Source organism: Manis pentadactyla, chromosome 6 (assembly GCF_030020395.1).
Source record: "Manis pentadactyla isolate mManPen7 chromosome 6, mManPen7.hap1, whole genome shotgun sequence".
Lineage (NCBI taxonomy): Eukaryota > Metazoa > Chordata > Mammalia > Pholidota > Manidae > Manis > Manis pentadactyla.
In genome coordinates this window covers 121981776-121998068 of record NC_080024.1, presented here as the reverse complement: position 1 = coordinate 121998068, position 16293 = coordinate 121981776, and the positions used below count along the sequence as shown (strand labels likewise).

General features: G+C 43.1%; 1 protein-coding gene across 8 annotated transcripts in view; it reads right to left on the bottom strand.

The window, feature by feature from the left end:
- Positions 1-16293, bottom strand: part of LAMA3 (laminin subunit alpha 3) — a 242243-nt gene that overhangs the window by 17437 nt on the left and 208513 nt on the right. For all 8 annotated transcript variants that reach the window (XM_057504103.1, XM_057504102.1, XM_057504098.1 and 5 more), the window contains 8 exons: positions 15869-16013; positions 13100-13219; positions 12658-12788; positions 7190-7307; positions 6679-6819; positions 4690-4829; positions 3813-3944; positions 2661-2814 (listed from right to left, as the gene is read on the bottom strand). In XM_057504103.1, coding sequence (XP_057360086.1) covers positions 2661-2814; positions 3813-3944; positions 4690-4829; positions 6679-6819; positions 7190-7307; positions 12658-12788; positions 13100-13219; positions 15869-16013 — 1081 coding nt within the window. The remainder of the gene's footprint in view (positions 1-2660; positions 2815-3812; positions 3945-4689; positions 4830-6678; positions 6820-7189; positions 7308-12657; positions 12789-13099; positions 13220-15868; positions 16014-16293) is intronic.

The window sequence follows — 16293 nt, the reverse complement described above, 5'->3', positions numbered from 1 at the left end:
GCTTTTCATCTCTATGATGTGTTTTGTTTCCACTCCCCCTGACTCTCTTGCCCGGACCTTTGCCCTAGTTCCCACTTCACTCCTGTCTCTAGAACTGTCCTATACCAACCATCCCATGGGCTGCTCCCAGCTTATCCATCTTTAAATACGACTTAAAGTACCCCTCTCGATGGCTTCATGTTGACTATAGAAAAATGTCCAAATCCTGCCAAGCTATCCTGATCAGGCTCCTGGGATTCTGAGCTTACCTCCCCCAGTCTCCTGTTTCCACCAAATTTCCCCTGTTCACTGAGCTTTCCAAGCCTGCAGAGGCCATGTGACATGGCCTGAAGAGTATATTCTTTGGGATTCTACAGCCCTAAGTTTGAATTCTGATTCTACCATTTACTGACTGGCACTCTCAGACAAGTTTTCTTTTTTTTAACTTCTCTGAGTGTTTCCTGCATTGTAAAGTCACTGTTTTATTTTGCTCTCAGAGGGGTGCTGAGAACTGAAAGTGACAGCGCAAAGACCTGTGAAGGTCAGGGAGAAGCAGGTAAAGCGTGCTGTACGTGTGAGATCCGCCCACATGGTGCCTCCGGCTTTGGGCTTCTGCTCCTGCGGCAGCAACATTCCCTTGTCTAAATGCGGCCCATACTCCAGACCCAGTCCGCGTCCCACTCCTCCGGAAGCTCTTCTGATCCCTGAGTATGTTCACTCCTTTTCACTGGGGTCACAAGTGTGCAAAAGAACAAGAGGTGATATTTATCCCATGCTTACCATGTACCAGGCACTTTTCTATGTGTTTTGTGTTTAGTACTTCATTTAACACTCATAGCGACACCATGAGATTTGAGTATTATACCACCTCATTTACACTGCAGTTATAATGGACCCACAGGGAGGTTAAATCATCATTCAAGTTCACATACCTAGTAAATGGTAAGGCCCAATCCAATGCAAACCCAAGAAGTCTGACCTTCGAAGTCCAGTACTTAACCACAAAGCTTTGTTGCCTTCCCTCTGCTACTGGGCTTTAAGAGGCAGACTTAATGTCTGATTCTATCTCATAGGGGGGGCTTGCCCAGACAGGGGGAAAAGCAAATACAGTGTCTTCCTTGGTGTCTCCCATGGCAGCAGTCCAGTCCCACCCTGAGGCACCTGCTGAGGCCACACAGAGATTCCTGACAGTCTCCCACCAGCTTTCTTCACCTAAGGGTCCTTCAGACACCTGTTACTCAGTGCACCACAAACTCCAGTCACTCCATTTCCCTCCAAATACATGTCCTCCTATCTCCATGAATGGCATCTCCATCCATCCAATAACTCAGACTAGATGCCTCAGAATTATATTAACTCCTGCCACCCCCTCACCACCCACATTCAATTATTATCTTCATCTTGTACATTCTATCTTCTAAATTGCTTTGAATCCACTTTCTTCTCTCCATCTCCACCACCACTGTGCTAATTTAGTCACTTAGTAACTTTCAGCTTTATAATGAAAAAATGAATATATGATTTCATTCCTGATGGGCCAGTTCTAAAGATGTTCAGAATGACAATCTTTTATGAAGTATATTTCTTCTTAGTAGTATAAAACAATTCTTACTATGTGCTATCTATTCAACTTCCCCAAATCACTGTGCAGCAGGGAAATATTGGCAGACAAGAAGCAGTGGTTGATGTAAAGTGTACAGTGTGTTTAACAGATGCCTATTGCTCTTAAGAGCTCCTGGACTCTGGGTCAGGCTGTCTGGGTAAAATTCCAACTCTATCTTCCATCTGGGCCAGCTCGGGGAAATTGCTCAGTTTTTTAAACCACTACTGTAAGATGTGGTTCTGGCGTAAGATGAGGCTAGTAATACTACCTCTCGCACAAGGTTACCTGCAGATTTAGTAAGAAAATCCCCTTAAAGAGCTCAGTGCAATGCCTGGCACGTTGGAGGTGCTCAGTGTTATCCATTAATCATATTAACTGTAACCTCAGATGGGGGGGGAGGTCACACTGTTGACCTCGGGCTTAGCACTTTAAGTCCTGACCCTGTGTCCAATTCATTAGGATGCTTCCACTGCTCCCAACAAGGAATTCCATTTCCCTTCAGCCTCTCTTAGCAGTGCACATTACAATCACCCAGGAGCTTTACAAAGTCCTGCCACTTGGACCCAGATCAAGTGCATGATTGAATGGAATGGGATGCAACCAGAGTGTGGGGATCTTAAAAGATCTCCAGGTGGTCTATGTGCTGTCAAGGTCAAGCCACACTGGTTTCATCAAGGCCTGGAGGGGCAGGGCAGAGAAGTGTCTGCCTGTGGGAAGGGAAGGGACATGGCCCCTATATTCTAGAGGAAATCACTGTGCCTGCTGGAGATGCAGCAGAAGAGTCAAAAGAGCAAGACATCAGATCCAGCAATTGAGAAATCAAAATCAAGGTTCTATTTGTTCTTTGAAGAATTTGCAAATTTTTAATCAAGATACAAAATAAAAGCTAAACAGAAAACTGCTTTGACGTGTTGGTGAAAACCCAGCAGTCCCCTTTCCTGGAGGCGCTGACCACCCTGCTGCCGGGCAATCCCCTCCCCTCCTGCCCCTCCTGCCCCTCCGCCAACATCTCCCCAGGCAGGATTCTCCTGGGAGACTCCTCTGGCGAGAAGCCAAACCCTGTGTAAAGTATACTTACCTGGTTGATGTTGAGAGTCTTGGCCTTGTTAAACCTTGTAGAACCTTTAAGCAACATTAGAAAGGGTTGTTCGCTTAAACTGCAGCCTCCTAGGGTCACATCTCTCTTGGTAGATTTATTGGCTAAATCCAGGACTGTGGAACTCTGTGAAAGCCTGGAATGAGGGCAGAAAAGGACGCGCTGCTGAACCCTGACATGCTGGGGCAGGCACACCGGCAGGGAGCTTGTTTCTTAGCGCCATGGTTTCTGGGTGAGCGTTCATCTACCTGTACATCTGGAGACACCAGGCTCACTGAGGATGAGGTACTGTCACCCTCCTCTGCATCCATGAGTACCCAGTAAAAGGGCCTGAGAAACCTTTATTGACGTGAATGGCCAGGACTGCGGTAAAGCCAGAAAACTATCACTCTTTCTTTGGAATGGGTGTCATATGAAAATGCAATAAGCAGAGAGGAGAAGCATGGGCACCAAGGACCCAGAATGATGACAAACATCAGGAAAACTCAGACATGAATTTATGGAACAATTTATCTTGTTGCATTTGAGTAGGAAAGTCTCACAGTAACTCTGCTTTATCTCATGATTGTTATTTGAATCTTCATGGACAAGAAGAGCCCATAAGCTCCTGACAGTCTGACTGAGGTTCACAACCAGTCCTGGTCCTCCCTCTGCCCTGGGGAGGGTTTTGTCGCTTATCTAAAAATGGTCATTTTGTATCAACAGAAAAGAGCATTTAAAACATTTGCATGTCAACACCAGGCTCTACCCTATGAAAGGTCACGTCCGAGGCTGTGGTGGTTTGGTTTCCTAGCAGTGCACCAGTCTCTGCAATTCCTTGGCCTTGAAAACTGTAGAGAGCAGATTAAATCTCATTAAAATGAAATAAAATTTCAGTGCATACATTTTTCAGGGCCATAAACTGAAAGTTAACTTTAAGTAGGCCTCTTTCAAGGTTATGTGCCAAATCTGCTCCTACATAGTGAGGCTGGGTGCAGTTTTTCTGTTGGCTTGTTTTTAATTTGTGTCTTGTGGCAAAGATAGTGTTTGGAAAGTCTGTGGTATGAGAGCCTCATGCGCATAAGTTTGACTCCGCCGGATGACCAATGAGACACCCTTCCCCTGGCAGCCATACCCACAGACACGGGCACCCACCTCTGGACAAAGACGTTGTTGATACAACCCTCAAAATGACCCCCGCCCAGACGCAGGGACTGCTGGTAATCTGAAATGTCCTGTAGCCCTTGACTGTTCAGCACAGGCTGGTCATCAATGAGAAGCTGAAGTCTGAAAGAGGATGCAGATAAAACAAGAGTGAGAAGTGCTGGCGAAATAGGTTCTCATCAAAGGGTCAAGTGACTGTCTTCCATTCAGACTCAGTATCTTCTACCTAAAATACCTCGTCTCATCTGCCTTAGTTTTAAAGCATTTAATTTCTTTTCGCACATATTTTGCACATAATTGAGGGATGCTATCTGTACAGAAAGTCCATGTCTTAAGTGTACAGCTCAATGAATTTTGCAACACGAACACACCAAGATTACCAGCGAGTAGATGAAGCAGCAGAACCGACCAGCACCCTGTAACTCTGCCTGGCACTCCCTTTCCAGCTCTTTCCTCTCCTTTCCCAAGGGTAACCACAGCCTGAATTCTGACAGATTAATTTTGCCTGCTTTCGAATTTTGTAAAAATGAAATCATGGGAGATAAACTCTTTCATGTGTCACCTTTCACTCGGCATTATGTTGTGAGGTTCACCCACCTCTCATTGTGTCTAGTTAACTTTCATTACCATTACTCCCACTTCATTCCCCCACTTTGAATATACCACAGTTTATTTATCCATCCAAATGCTGGTTGACTGATTTTTTTAAAATGAGGAAATGGATATAGAACAAGGAAGACAGCCAACACTTCCTAGTAAAATAGTGTAAGCATCCAGGACAAACGTGTCACATAAGAGATACTAGCAATCCATTAAACTAAATAAAGTAAAATTCTTTGACCTCTGGTAGAAGTGTCATTCAACTTACCCAGAGTGGTCGCTTATGACAGATACATAATGCACTAAACCGTCCATGTATGTCTGTGGAGATTTAAAAGCTGGGCTGCTGCTATCCCTGGTGCTCAGTTCAATGTGACCATCTTCCAGGGTGACCTGCAGTCTAGTTGTCTGAAATCATCATAGAATATACCCATCAGTGCAACTCATTTGCATTTAAGCATCATGAATGTATCAATATTAAATTTATAATCAAAACTATGTATAAAACAGGATTTTTAACCTAAATGTTTTGACTTTGCTATTTCGATCTGAAGGTTATTTTTGAATATTTTGACTCCCTGTTTTTAAGTATAAAAATTTTATGCTGATGACTTTGTTAAAAGCATTTTATGGACCTATGTTCATAATTTAATTTCTTTATTGATTATGTAAACCAGTTAAACCATTTCTAAATTTTTTGATTTTCACTTCCATTCTGCTGAAGTTATTTTCATTAGGATCAATTCTTTCTGAATAAATTTTACAACAAAGACTTGCTTCATCTATTTTTTTCCATCTGTGATTATAACAATGGTAACTTCTCTTCGATTACTATGAACTTTTTATTTTCCATTCATAATCTCTACAAAGTTCAATTTTCCGATGCCAACTCTGCAGATCTAACTTTTGGCAGGATGACTGGATACTTTCTGTCAATTCTTAAAAAAATATGAGTAGTGTTAGCAGTTGCCATTTTAATTTGTTGACTTTTTTTCTACCAAGTACAGATTTTGTAGTTTTCATCAAGATGCAATTCTTCAGTGATCTTTTAGTCTAAAACAAGTTTTACAGAATGTGGCTGCAGCCATCTTATTAGTTTTATTTTACATTGATTTTTGCCAGTTGGCAATATTCATTACGAATTGGATAAGAGAATATTAATTCACAGGTATTTCTTAGCTACCTCATTACAAAGTGCAGGCCAATGATCCTAGGATATTTCTAGGATTCACCAGGCTCTACCCTATGAAATTCCTAGGATATTTCTAGGCTTCTGCCGTTGTCCAGGATTGAGCTCATCTTTTGCTAAGCCAACTCTTCCATCTACTTTCAACTGTTCTGTGTGAAATGTCCCTGCCCTTGGCCGAGGATATAAGTGTGGAGTGTCAAAAAAGCCTAGTTTGAGGGAAAAGGCCCTCTCACAACCAAATGCTGGCATGGGTTCCTTTAGTGGTAGTTAAAAAAAAGAAGTTCTCTAAGGGCTGATGAGAAAAGATATTAAGAAAGAACAGGCCTTCTAGAATGACACAGCCACAGAGTCAGCCCCCAACCCTCCCTTCAGCAAATACTAGATGTCTGTTGTGCTGGCAATCCTGAAGAAACATATCCCAAAATGACATATTCTACTTCTACTTCTACTTTCAAATCCCACTCATTCCACAGAGGGATTTCTAAGTATTAGCTGACATCTATGCCTACATAACCACACTGGCTCAATCCTCCTAAGCTACAGAGAATACCTCCTTGCTCAAGGGCATTTCTGAGGTTCTCCTGTATATGAACAAAGAGCAAAGGATCTTATTTTCTCCCATTCCTCAGATGTAAATACTATCCAACTAAATGCTCCAAAAAAAAAAAAAAAAGAGGGATCTAAGAGCTGTCTTTTGTGGAATCAAAAAGGAATAGTGGGGATACATTCTGAATTTTTTCTTAGATCTAAAATTTAAGCTACATTATTACTTATGACAGTTATAATTCACCTTAACTCATAAAATAAACCTAAAAAGAACAAAAATGAGTCCATGAATATACACAAATTCAATTCTGTAAACTACAATGTTCTTTCAAAACTTGATTTCTTCTAAGACCTATCCCAAGATGGGACTAACTTCCATGGTTGAAATATACAAGGGTATTTATCGTGTGATGACAGATGAAGTGCCCAACGAATTTACCTTCAAAATCTCTCTTACTGTTTTTGACATCAAACCTTGAGTCAGGCTTAAATCTTGTTCAATATTCATACAATATTTCCTACCTGGATCTGATGATTTAATAATATGCCATTGGGTTGAGAAGTCTGAAACCCAAAGGAGACCTGGACGTGGTTGGAAAATGGGGAACCCAAATTGGCAAAACTCAATTGTCCTCCGCTGGAGAATGAGGCAGATCGCACAAGCTGAAATGGAAACAGAGAATAAATCACTAGCATTTTAATGATTTCATGGCTGAAATACAGGATCATATCATTTCACCTGAACTGATTAATGAGGTTCATGCTGCCTTGGCTGGAAACAGCGCTTGCTTTTATGCATGATAATTTACCATCTTCTGTAGGTTTTTGTGGTCCAAGGGCATTGTGCTTTCCTACAATTTAGTATGCAAACCTGAAGAGGTTCTGCATGTTGCCAGCACACAGGGAGTACATATGAGTCAGTTCTCCATAACTCTATGTGCTACCAGACAAGTCAGAAGTTGCTGCATTAATGGAAACCCAAGACAGAGTGGTTGGGAGCACTCCTCTGCAAGGGTTCAAACTCATCACTTACCTTCCAGTCTTCAGAGCACTCTTTTGTTACTCCTATGGTATCATCCAACCTCACAACACCAATACTTTTCTTCAGATTTTTCATGCAGCCTCGGAAAGCAGGTGTAGAAATGTTAAACCTGATTTAGGGTATAAGAAAGGAAGAGATGTACAAGAACAGATTTGCCTGAGAACTGGAGCTGAAACGCTCTGCACTGTCTGCACTTCTCACCCATAAACAGGCACTTATGTCATGGTTATCTGTTCTCATGGGATTTCTATAATGCTACTTATTTTGTGATGCTGGGAAAATCTACTTCCTTCCCATGTGATGCTGCATTCCCAGCCTTAAAAATTCTCAGCCAGTGTCCTCAAAAGGTCCAGAGACATAAAAGATGTACAATAGCTAGGACTCCTCCTTCCTCCCATTCTGGAGTCAGGTGCATGGCCAACAGGAAGTATATTTACAAGTTAATATACTATAAATATTACATAAATATATATTAATAATTTATTAGAGCTAGGAATGCTCTAGAAAACTTTTTGCTCTTTTTTTGTAGTTCACTTTTACATAGTCAATGTAAACTCAGAAGAAACAAACACTTCTCAGTGCCAACCCAATTAGGGAAATTGTGGCTTGGTATTTAATCAGCGCCAGGCTGGAACAATGGGCAGCATTGTCTGGCCCCCTGCTCCCTATCCACTACCTCCTGTGTGACCTGGACAAGAGGTCACTGAGAGGATTAGACAAGTTAATGCATAGCAACTGCTTGGAGCCGTGTATGGCATGTGGTCATGAGTGCTCAGGAGGCGTTTCTGAAAGGCAAGAGAGGGCTGGCCTGGAGTTCTCCTGGCTCAAGTCCTGTGCCTGCTGCTGGCACGGGCAACTTCACTATTTTGTGCCTCTGTTTCCTCATTTATACAATGGGAATATGTGAGTCTGCCTCCTAGACTTGTCATGAGTCTCAGTGAGTGGATATGTGTAGCACACCCAAATGGCGCCTGGCACAGAGCAAGAGCTCCAGGCACAATGGCAGGGCTGGCAGTCGTCCCCACACTGTGACAGTGAAAGCAATTGCCAGAGCAGCTCTGCCTGCGTGGCTGCCTTGGCATTTCCTCTTTGTACTTCTGTCTGCAGCTAACTTCACGTAAACCATTAACACACAAGAGGTGACTGGAGTCCAGGCAAATATTTGTGTTTCTTAAACAAATGATGTATTAAGAAAAATACAAAGCTGATTTCATTATAAACCTAAGGCAGTTCACTTTTCTAAAGGGAAAGGTATCTGCACTCATTTTTATTCAATTCACTATAAACAGATGAGCTACATGTAATATGCATGAAATTAAATTTCATTAAAAGGGGAAGGAAAAAACAAAACCTCTTTGGTATTACAGCATGAGTTTAATTATTTTATGAAGATGGCCTTTTGCCTCACAAGAGGGACAAAGTTCGTATTAATTCCAAGAGCTTATCTATTAAACATATTTTAAAATAAATCCATTCTCTGCTGAGTTTCAACATGTTTTAGATCCACCAACATCCCCTGATGCCCTTTTTTCCATAAAATATTGGTCAAAGGAAGAAGAAAGTGGCAGCAAACACAGACAGTTGGCAGGGAGCACCTATTTTGTATAAGGCACTATTATTCTATCCTCACAATAACCTTTTTTTTAAATTTAAATTTAAATTTAAATTTATTTTTATTTTGTTCTCATTAATCTACAATTACATGCAGAACATTATGTTTACTATGCTTCCCCCTTCACCAAGTCCCCCCCACAATCCCCATTACAGTCACTGTCCTTCAGCATAGTAAGATGCTGTAGAATCACTACTTGTCTTCTCTGTGTTGCACAGCCCTCCCCGTGCCCCTCCCCACTATACATGCTAATCGTAATGCCCCCTTTCTTTTTCCCTTTTGAGGCAGATATTTTCCTACCTATCATCTACTGAGCACTAACTACATGTGAGGCACTGTGCTAACACTTTACTCGCTTTGAATCCTCCCAACCACACTGGGAGATGCGTAGATACCATGGCCGTGCTGCAGACATAGCAATGAGGCTTGGGGAGGCTAAGGAACTTGCTCAGGGCCATGCAGCAGGGAAGTGGCAGCGCTGGGATCCGCATGGTCAGTGCATCCCAGAAGCCAGTGTGACTCAAAGCCCTTGTGCTTTACACTTACCCACAGCACATGGAATAATCAGGACTCCTTCCTACTGAACAATTTTATACAGCAGAGCTGTGAAAATGGAAGACTTATTTCTGCCATTTCTAGGAGCATTCTTGTTACCCTGGCCCGTCTGAGGGCCTAGGATCCCATGAGTCCTCCACGATGTAGGGGCTTAACACTCTTGCCAGCGGCCAATTCTAAATTCAGTGTTGGGTACTTAGTAAGTGTCCAACAGATCGCTGGCTGATTTATACTTTTTGAGTTATTTTCATTTTAATGTTTTACTGTGATACTCGGAAACACAAGGGTATAAATCCTCAGGAAACATTTCTTGGTGGCTTGAGACCCTCTGGCATTATTGGGGGAAGCAGATGGGATTAACAGATTGTGATTTCTGATGATAATCCTAAACCAGTCATCCCAAGATCTGGGTCCCCACTGCCAGAAGACATACTACAGTGAAAGGGGAGAAAACAGAACACCCACAAAATCTCTTGGTCAGAACTGCTTCATTTAGAGATTACGCTGGCTCGTTTCACTCCACATGAGGTTTAAGCACTTACAATCTGTAAGGCCTTCTACTTATGCTCAGGGTCAGAACTCCTTCCTCTAAAGGACTGCCTGTTTGCTCCTACAGAGCTCGGCTATGGGTCAGAGGTGAACTCCACCTGCCCCCCAGCTACCCAAGTCAGAAGGGGTTTCAGGACTCTCTGGACCATCAAAGATGTCCCCAGAGGGATGAAGCAGGGCTAGAAACAGCTGATATCACTTAGTATTTTACCGGGAGAAAAGGCCAGTGAGACTACCTGATGGACCTCTTATTTCCTACATCTTCCATGTTCTTATGATTTTCATAAAAATTCAAAGTATACACTTGCCCCCCAAAAAGGAAGCAGTTCCTTGTTGGGAAGACCCTGAGGCAGATTCCTAGGAAAACTCTACATGTAAATCTATCTGCATATGCATCCCTAGATGCATGCAGATATTTCTTTAATGGGTAGAGATGAGAAGGCAAAGAAAGGCTGAATGCTGACTCGACCTAGGGTCGCACCACGTTTGGTGGCTGAGCCAAGACTAGAAGCACTTCTTCTGGTTCTCCCCCACTACCCTTTCCTAGTAAACTGTGATTGCTTGGCACCCATATCGCTGTCTGTGGATCTTCTGCTAATAACTGGATGTTAGCTTCATTATTGCCCCTGAGAATTCCCTACTGCTCTGGGTGAGCCCACCCGCCCCCATGACCTTCACTACCACCTGTACCCAAGCTTCCTTCACCCTTTCTTCAGCATGGACTGCTTTCCAGAGGGCCAGGCCTTAAGTCCAACTGCTTTAGGGCATGTACACTCAGCAGTCTCTTGGACTCCTGGAACTCTGCGGGTCTCAGACTGAACTCACCCACATGCCCTCTGCTGGAGCTGTCCACTCACCAAGTGCTGGACTGAAAACAAGCAGCCACTCTTGAGCACTGTTCTCCTTAACTCCTGGGACCCAAGCATTCATGCCTTCTGCACATTCAGGGCCCTAAATATGTGGGGAATCCGCTCCCTCTTCCTCCTCTGAGCTGCCGTTTCCCTGGTCAGGACACCTTCATCTCTTGCCTCTGCTCCTCTTCCAGCCGCTCTGCCTGCCTCTGTCTTCCCTCTAACCTAACCTCTGCCCTGCACCACAGTGAGCTATGGAAAACCCACATTTGGTCCTATCCTTTCTCTGCTGATGTCCTCCCAATGCGCCTGAATGTAACTTTCAAGATCCCGTGTGTTCTGGCCCCTGCTGCCCCCCCAGCCCATGCAGCAGCATCTCCTGCTTCTTTGAATGTGAGCTGCTTCACAGCCTCTCCAGTTCTCTGAATGTTCACACTGCCTCTAGCTCTTGGCTGTTCACTACATTGACTGCTAGAATCTTTTAGGTCTTAGCCAAAGGCCACTTTCTGATGCCCTCAACTGGGTCAGAACCCCTCCCCAGCGTGCTCCACTCTCATGGCAACTGTCACACTCTACTGTCTCCCTTTTGCTGTACTCCAGGCTCTGCCCTGCTCACCATCATCCACCCAACACCCACCGCACTGCCTGATGCCACTAGGCACTCAGTGAGCACCTGTGTCATGAACAAATGAAAGCCTCAGATGTGCACAATAGTGCCGACCACTTTAAGTAACTCTATCTTATTACATTTAATTGAAAATCAAGATAATCGATCATTCATAGCTGGCTATTTATTCATGGTTGAACTGCTATTTAATATCAGTGATATTAAATACTACTTCACCTCTTTGGCTTTCAATTTCTTCATCTGTAAAATTCAGAGGTTACTTTCCATGAACTGTAAGGCCCTTTGCAGTTCAAAGAATCTAAAGACATTCACTCCCAAACTCTGTTAAAGTGCTGAGCTTTCTCACCTGCATTTTTGTCTTTGAGAGCAACCTTAACAACTTTAAAATAAATATCAGTGCCTCCTTGTAAGGATGGACAGATGCCCAAATGTATAAAATTCCTGAAGAAAGACTACCTTTGCACAACATCTTTTAAATCACATCTAGCACTCCTTCCAACTGATTTATAAATTAGAAAAAGAGTGAATCAGCCTCAGCTTTCAAGTAAAATTAATCATAATCCAACACTGTGGAGTGCTCTTAGCTTACTATGAGGCTGAAATAACCCTTCCAGGGAATCTTCATTTTCTTCAGCTATTTAAAAGTCTTTTTGGAAGATACAAATTAACGAAATGCAAATGGCATTTTAAAATACATTCTCAAATTGATGTTTTCTTTTTTTTCCTCATTCAGAATACGCTTTACTTCCTTTCAAATTAATTTAATTCGTTCATATATTCATCAATCCAAGAAATAGTTATGCACCTATACATGCTCAATAACATATAAGAGGTCAGGTAATACAGATCTGTCTTACATTCAACAGATGCTTCTAGAAGGCAGCAACTCCAGCTTTCAGCACCCAGTGCTGCCTTTCATCAGGTCATGGAACTGCCTGTGCTCTCTTATACTACCTTTAAGGACCCCAGGGTCACCACCTCCATGCTTACTGGCAGCTTTGTCAACACCAACTATGTTCCTTGTGGCCTCTGTCTGCCTAAGAATAGCAGTGGGGTGATACACATGTCCTTCATTCTCCCTCTTTTAATGGTTAGTCCCATTACCCAGCCTCTACAGCTTATTTTATTCTGTTGAATAACATGTTAATGCTGAAAATTAACTTTCTGTGCTTGTTGCTGGAATTTAAAAAAATAATCAGTAGCAATCATTAATGACTAAGAGAGGCAATGTGCTTCTTTTTTGAAAAACATCATATCATCTTACCTTTCCCTGATTGAAATTGGAATTCCTCCCAGATAGTATGTGCTGAAGTTAAATATTTCACCTTCAACTTCGCTTTGAGAAATCGCATTTACCCTTATAAGGTTTTGGGATCTTAAAATTCGGATCCAAATCTGAAATAAATGAGAGATGAGTCAGCCAGCAATGGGAGATAAAAGAATCCTATTTACAGTGGTTCAGAGCTATTAACGCTTTTGTCTACCATTAGATTCATTTATATACAAGATAGGAACACTGAGCAGTAGCACTTTTTGATAGAAATATTAAAATACTTTAAAAGAAAAGTTTGCATTTGAAATTAATCATGTTTTTAGATATGCCAAATATGTATTATATATTTTATGCCCAAATGTTCAAATTTTAAAAGGATGTGCCCCTCAGTTAATAACTATGAGTTCATCTGGTAATAGACAAGAGGATATACCGTATGATCTTCCCCATTGTTTATGACGTTTCCAATTCTTTTTTCTTTTGGTGGCTCTGAATTCAGTTTGTATTGTAGCAGAAGTCGGCCATCTTCTATATTTAGAGATATGAAGTGATCCTAGGACATGGAAACCAGGTAGATTACTAGAATATTCTACTGAAGAAGCGCTAGATTACTAGAACTCAAGGTACTCTCAACTTACAAAGAGTGTCCAGCTTCAGCTGCCTCCTTAGTTAAAAGGGACAGTGGTGCTGTAACATCCAATACGTGACATGGGTATGATGGTTAAATATTGTAAGCCATGTTAAACATCATATGCAGTGGTTGGCACATGGGAAGGACACAATACATGCAGCTATTATCATGATTTTGCTTCCTACAGTCCATAACCAGCATGCAAAAATGGAAACTGAAATGATACAGATCATTAATATCTTTTGAAAACATGAGTGCTACCTGTTGGAGGGAGCTATGACCTTGCTTAAACCCCAGAGATTTTCCATCATCTATTTTCTGTTTATTCCCAGGTCTCAGCCTCCTTTGCTGGCCCATCCCCCTCTCCCTTCCATTTGAGTGTGGAGGCATCCTCGGAGGTCCTGCACCTTCCTCCCTCCTGCCACACTCTTAGCCCTGTAATCACTGTCATTCCAGTGGCTCCAGTTCAGGCATGTGCTCATGAAACCCAAAAGCTTGTCTCTTCAGGGCCAGCTCAGTACATCTCATCACCTTCTGGGGTGAACCTCAAATTCAGAATATCCAAACAGAACTCATGATCTCCATGCCTCCCGCCTGCCGTGCCTGTCTCTCTCCCCTCACACTGCTCTCCCTCTAATTTTCTCTTGCTCACCACCAAAGTCTTTGCTGAGCCAGCCACAAACTGACTAGGAGACATTCTTGACCCTTCCCTATTCAGTCAGATCTTCTCAATTCCCCCATTTCTTAACTCTCTCTCCATTTCATGCCACCTTGTCTCAGCCACTTCTTAGCCAGACCTCATAGCAATGGTGCGCTGTCCTCCTCATGTCCACTCTGTCCCCTCTTGAACCCACTTTCCCCTCTGTAGCCAGGGCAACCCTTTGAAAATGTCTGCATGAGCATGTTACTCTTTTTCTCTCCCAAGATAAAGTCCAGCTACCTCACAGATGATATGAGTTCCTGGCCACCCCTTCAGCTTCGTTTCTCCATGCTCCCTCTGGTTCTCCGTGCCCCAGCCACACTGGCCACTAGTCCATCTCTGAGTGCTCCCTGCCCCTTGTGTCCCCTCCAGGCTTCTCGTGTCCCCCTGCCTGCATGGAGCATCCCTCCACCCTGGCCCCTTCAAACACTGTCTTCTCCTTGCTCTCTAGGTCTCAGATTAGCATCCTTTGCTCAAGAACGTCTTTTCCCCAAACTTTTCCTCTATACCACTCATGGCCATTGTGATGAATTAATTAACCACTTAACGAGCATATTTTGTTAATAATAAGTAAATATTTGTCTTCCCCTCTGGAATACAAGGTCCCTGAGGGCAGGAACTATGACTGTCTTGGTCATGACTGTATCCTCATGAGGGTGTAAGGCACACGTCCCCAAGAGAAAGATAAGCTGATGCCCCTGCCGAGGTAGGGCTTGAGGGTTTACTCACACAGTTCCCGAAGGACAAAAGGGCCTCTCTTGGAAGTCTACTAGCAGAGTCCTATCTACACGGAAACTTGGGCCTTATCTGGATCCTAAACCTTATCCCTGGGTGGCAGGTAGGGTTCATCGCATTCAAAAACAACAGAATAACATCAGCTCATTGAGAGTAAGGAGCTGTCCTACTTAGCAGCAGCATTCTGGACCATTTCCTCTTAGCTGGCTACTAATGGCATTTCATAACCTCTCTTCTAATATATGTAGTATTTCTGATTCTTAGTGTCCAAAATTTCAAAATGTAGTACATGGAAACCCTTGTTTTGGAAAACAGCTGGCTTGCTGTGGAGACACTGTGTGACTTCCCAGCTCCTGGCATTCTTCAGGCTGGCAGGGGGCCCTGCCAAACTGCCAGAACAGGGTCAGCCTTGGCATCTCCTGGAGGGTCCAGACCAACCCCAGAAAGGAGAGCTGAACCAGGCCTTTGCCCCTACTCTGCAGGTAGAAGGGTCTAGCAAAGCTCCAAGTTCCTTATCAGTCCCATGTTCTCAGAGATCCCACGGGCTGATGGACAATTCCCCAGAAATGCTCTCTGTGGAGCAACTGCTCAAGGGCCTCTCCTCAGGAACAGGCAACTCCAGGCCTGTCCGCCAACAGAGGGCGCTGACAATCTCTTGCAGAGCATCACTTGGGAATTCCAACTGGTCGACTTAAGAATGATCTCCAATAACCTCAGCTGCTTGAAAACAGAGATACTTCTACGTCTTGGAAGTCGAGGGTCAGGCTGATAAAGAGGCAATCCCGCACAGCTTGGCAGGAGTTGGACCAAAATGCAAACAGCAGAAAGTCAGACAGTCTAGCTCTCAGAGACCCTAGGAGGTCTTCACATGCTTTTAGACAGAAAAAATAGTTTATGAGGCAAACAGTAGTTTTTCAAGAATAAAACTGAAAATGAGAATAGAATTGGAAATGAGGAGATTTCTCCCAGATTGCTGATTTTTGGCTCATTAAAACATACACTCCCACAGCCAAAGAAAGTAGAACTGCAGGGAACACTGCATGCTTCTTTTCAGATCTAGCTGGTTGTTTATAATAACTCTGTTACCCCAACGTGCTCAATAGACTGACCGTATTTGGATGTGTGTTAAAGATTACCTTATTTTCTGCAAAGAACAGCAAACCACTATCCATGGTGGTCTGAATCGTCTGTGCGAAGGTTGGCAAGGGAGCACCTGGTTGAGTTGGGATTCGAGCATAACCTGTACCTTCAAAATAATTTTTGTCGGACTCTTCCTTTCTCCTGTCAACAACAATTATCATAAATTGGAACCCCGCAGCCAAGGCCCACCACCCGAGTGTGCTTAGGAATACAAGATGCAGCTGTCTAAAGAGCAAAGCAAGGCATATACGACCCAGTTGTCATAATCTTGTTAAAGAAGAGGAAACATCTTTAAGATGTTAAACCTGCCAGCTATTTCTCCTGGATATGCCCTTATATTCTATGAGATTCAAACTCTAGTTCATAAAAGATAATAATCAAGAGTCCCTTTTGCAATATCTACTTAGGAAGATGTGGCTTT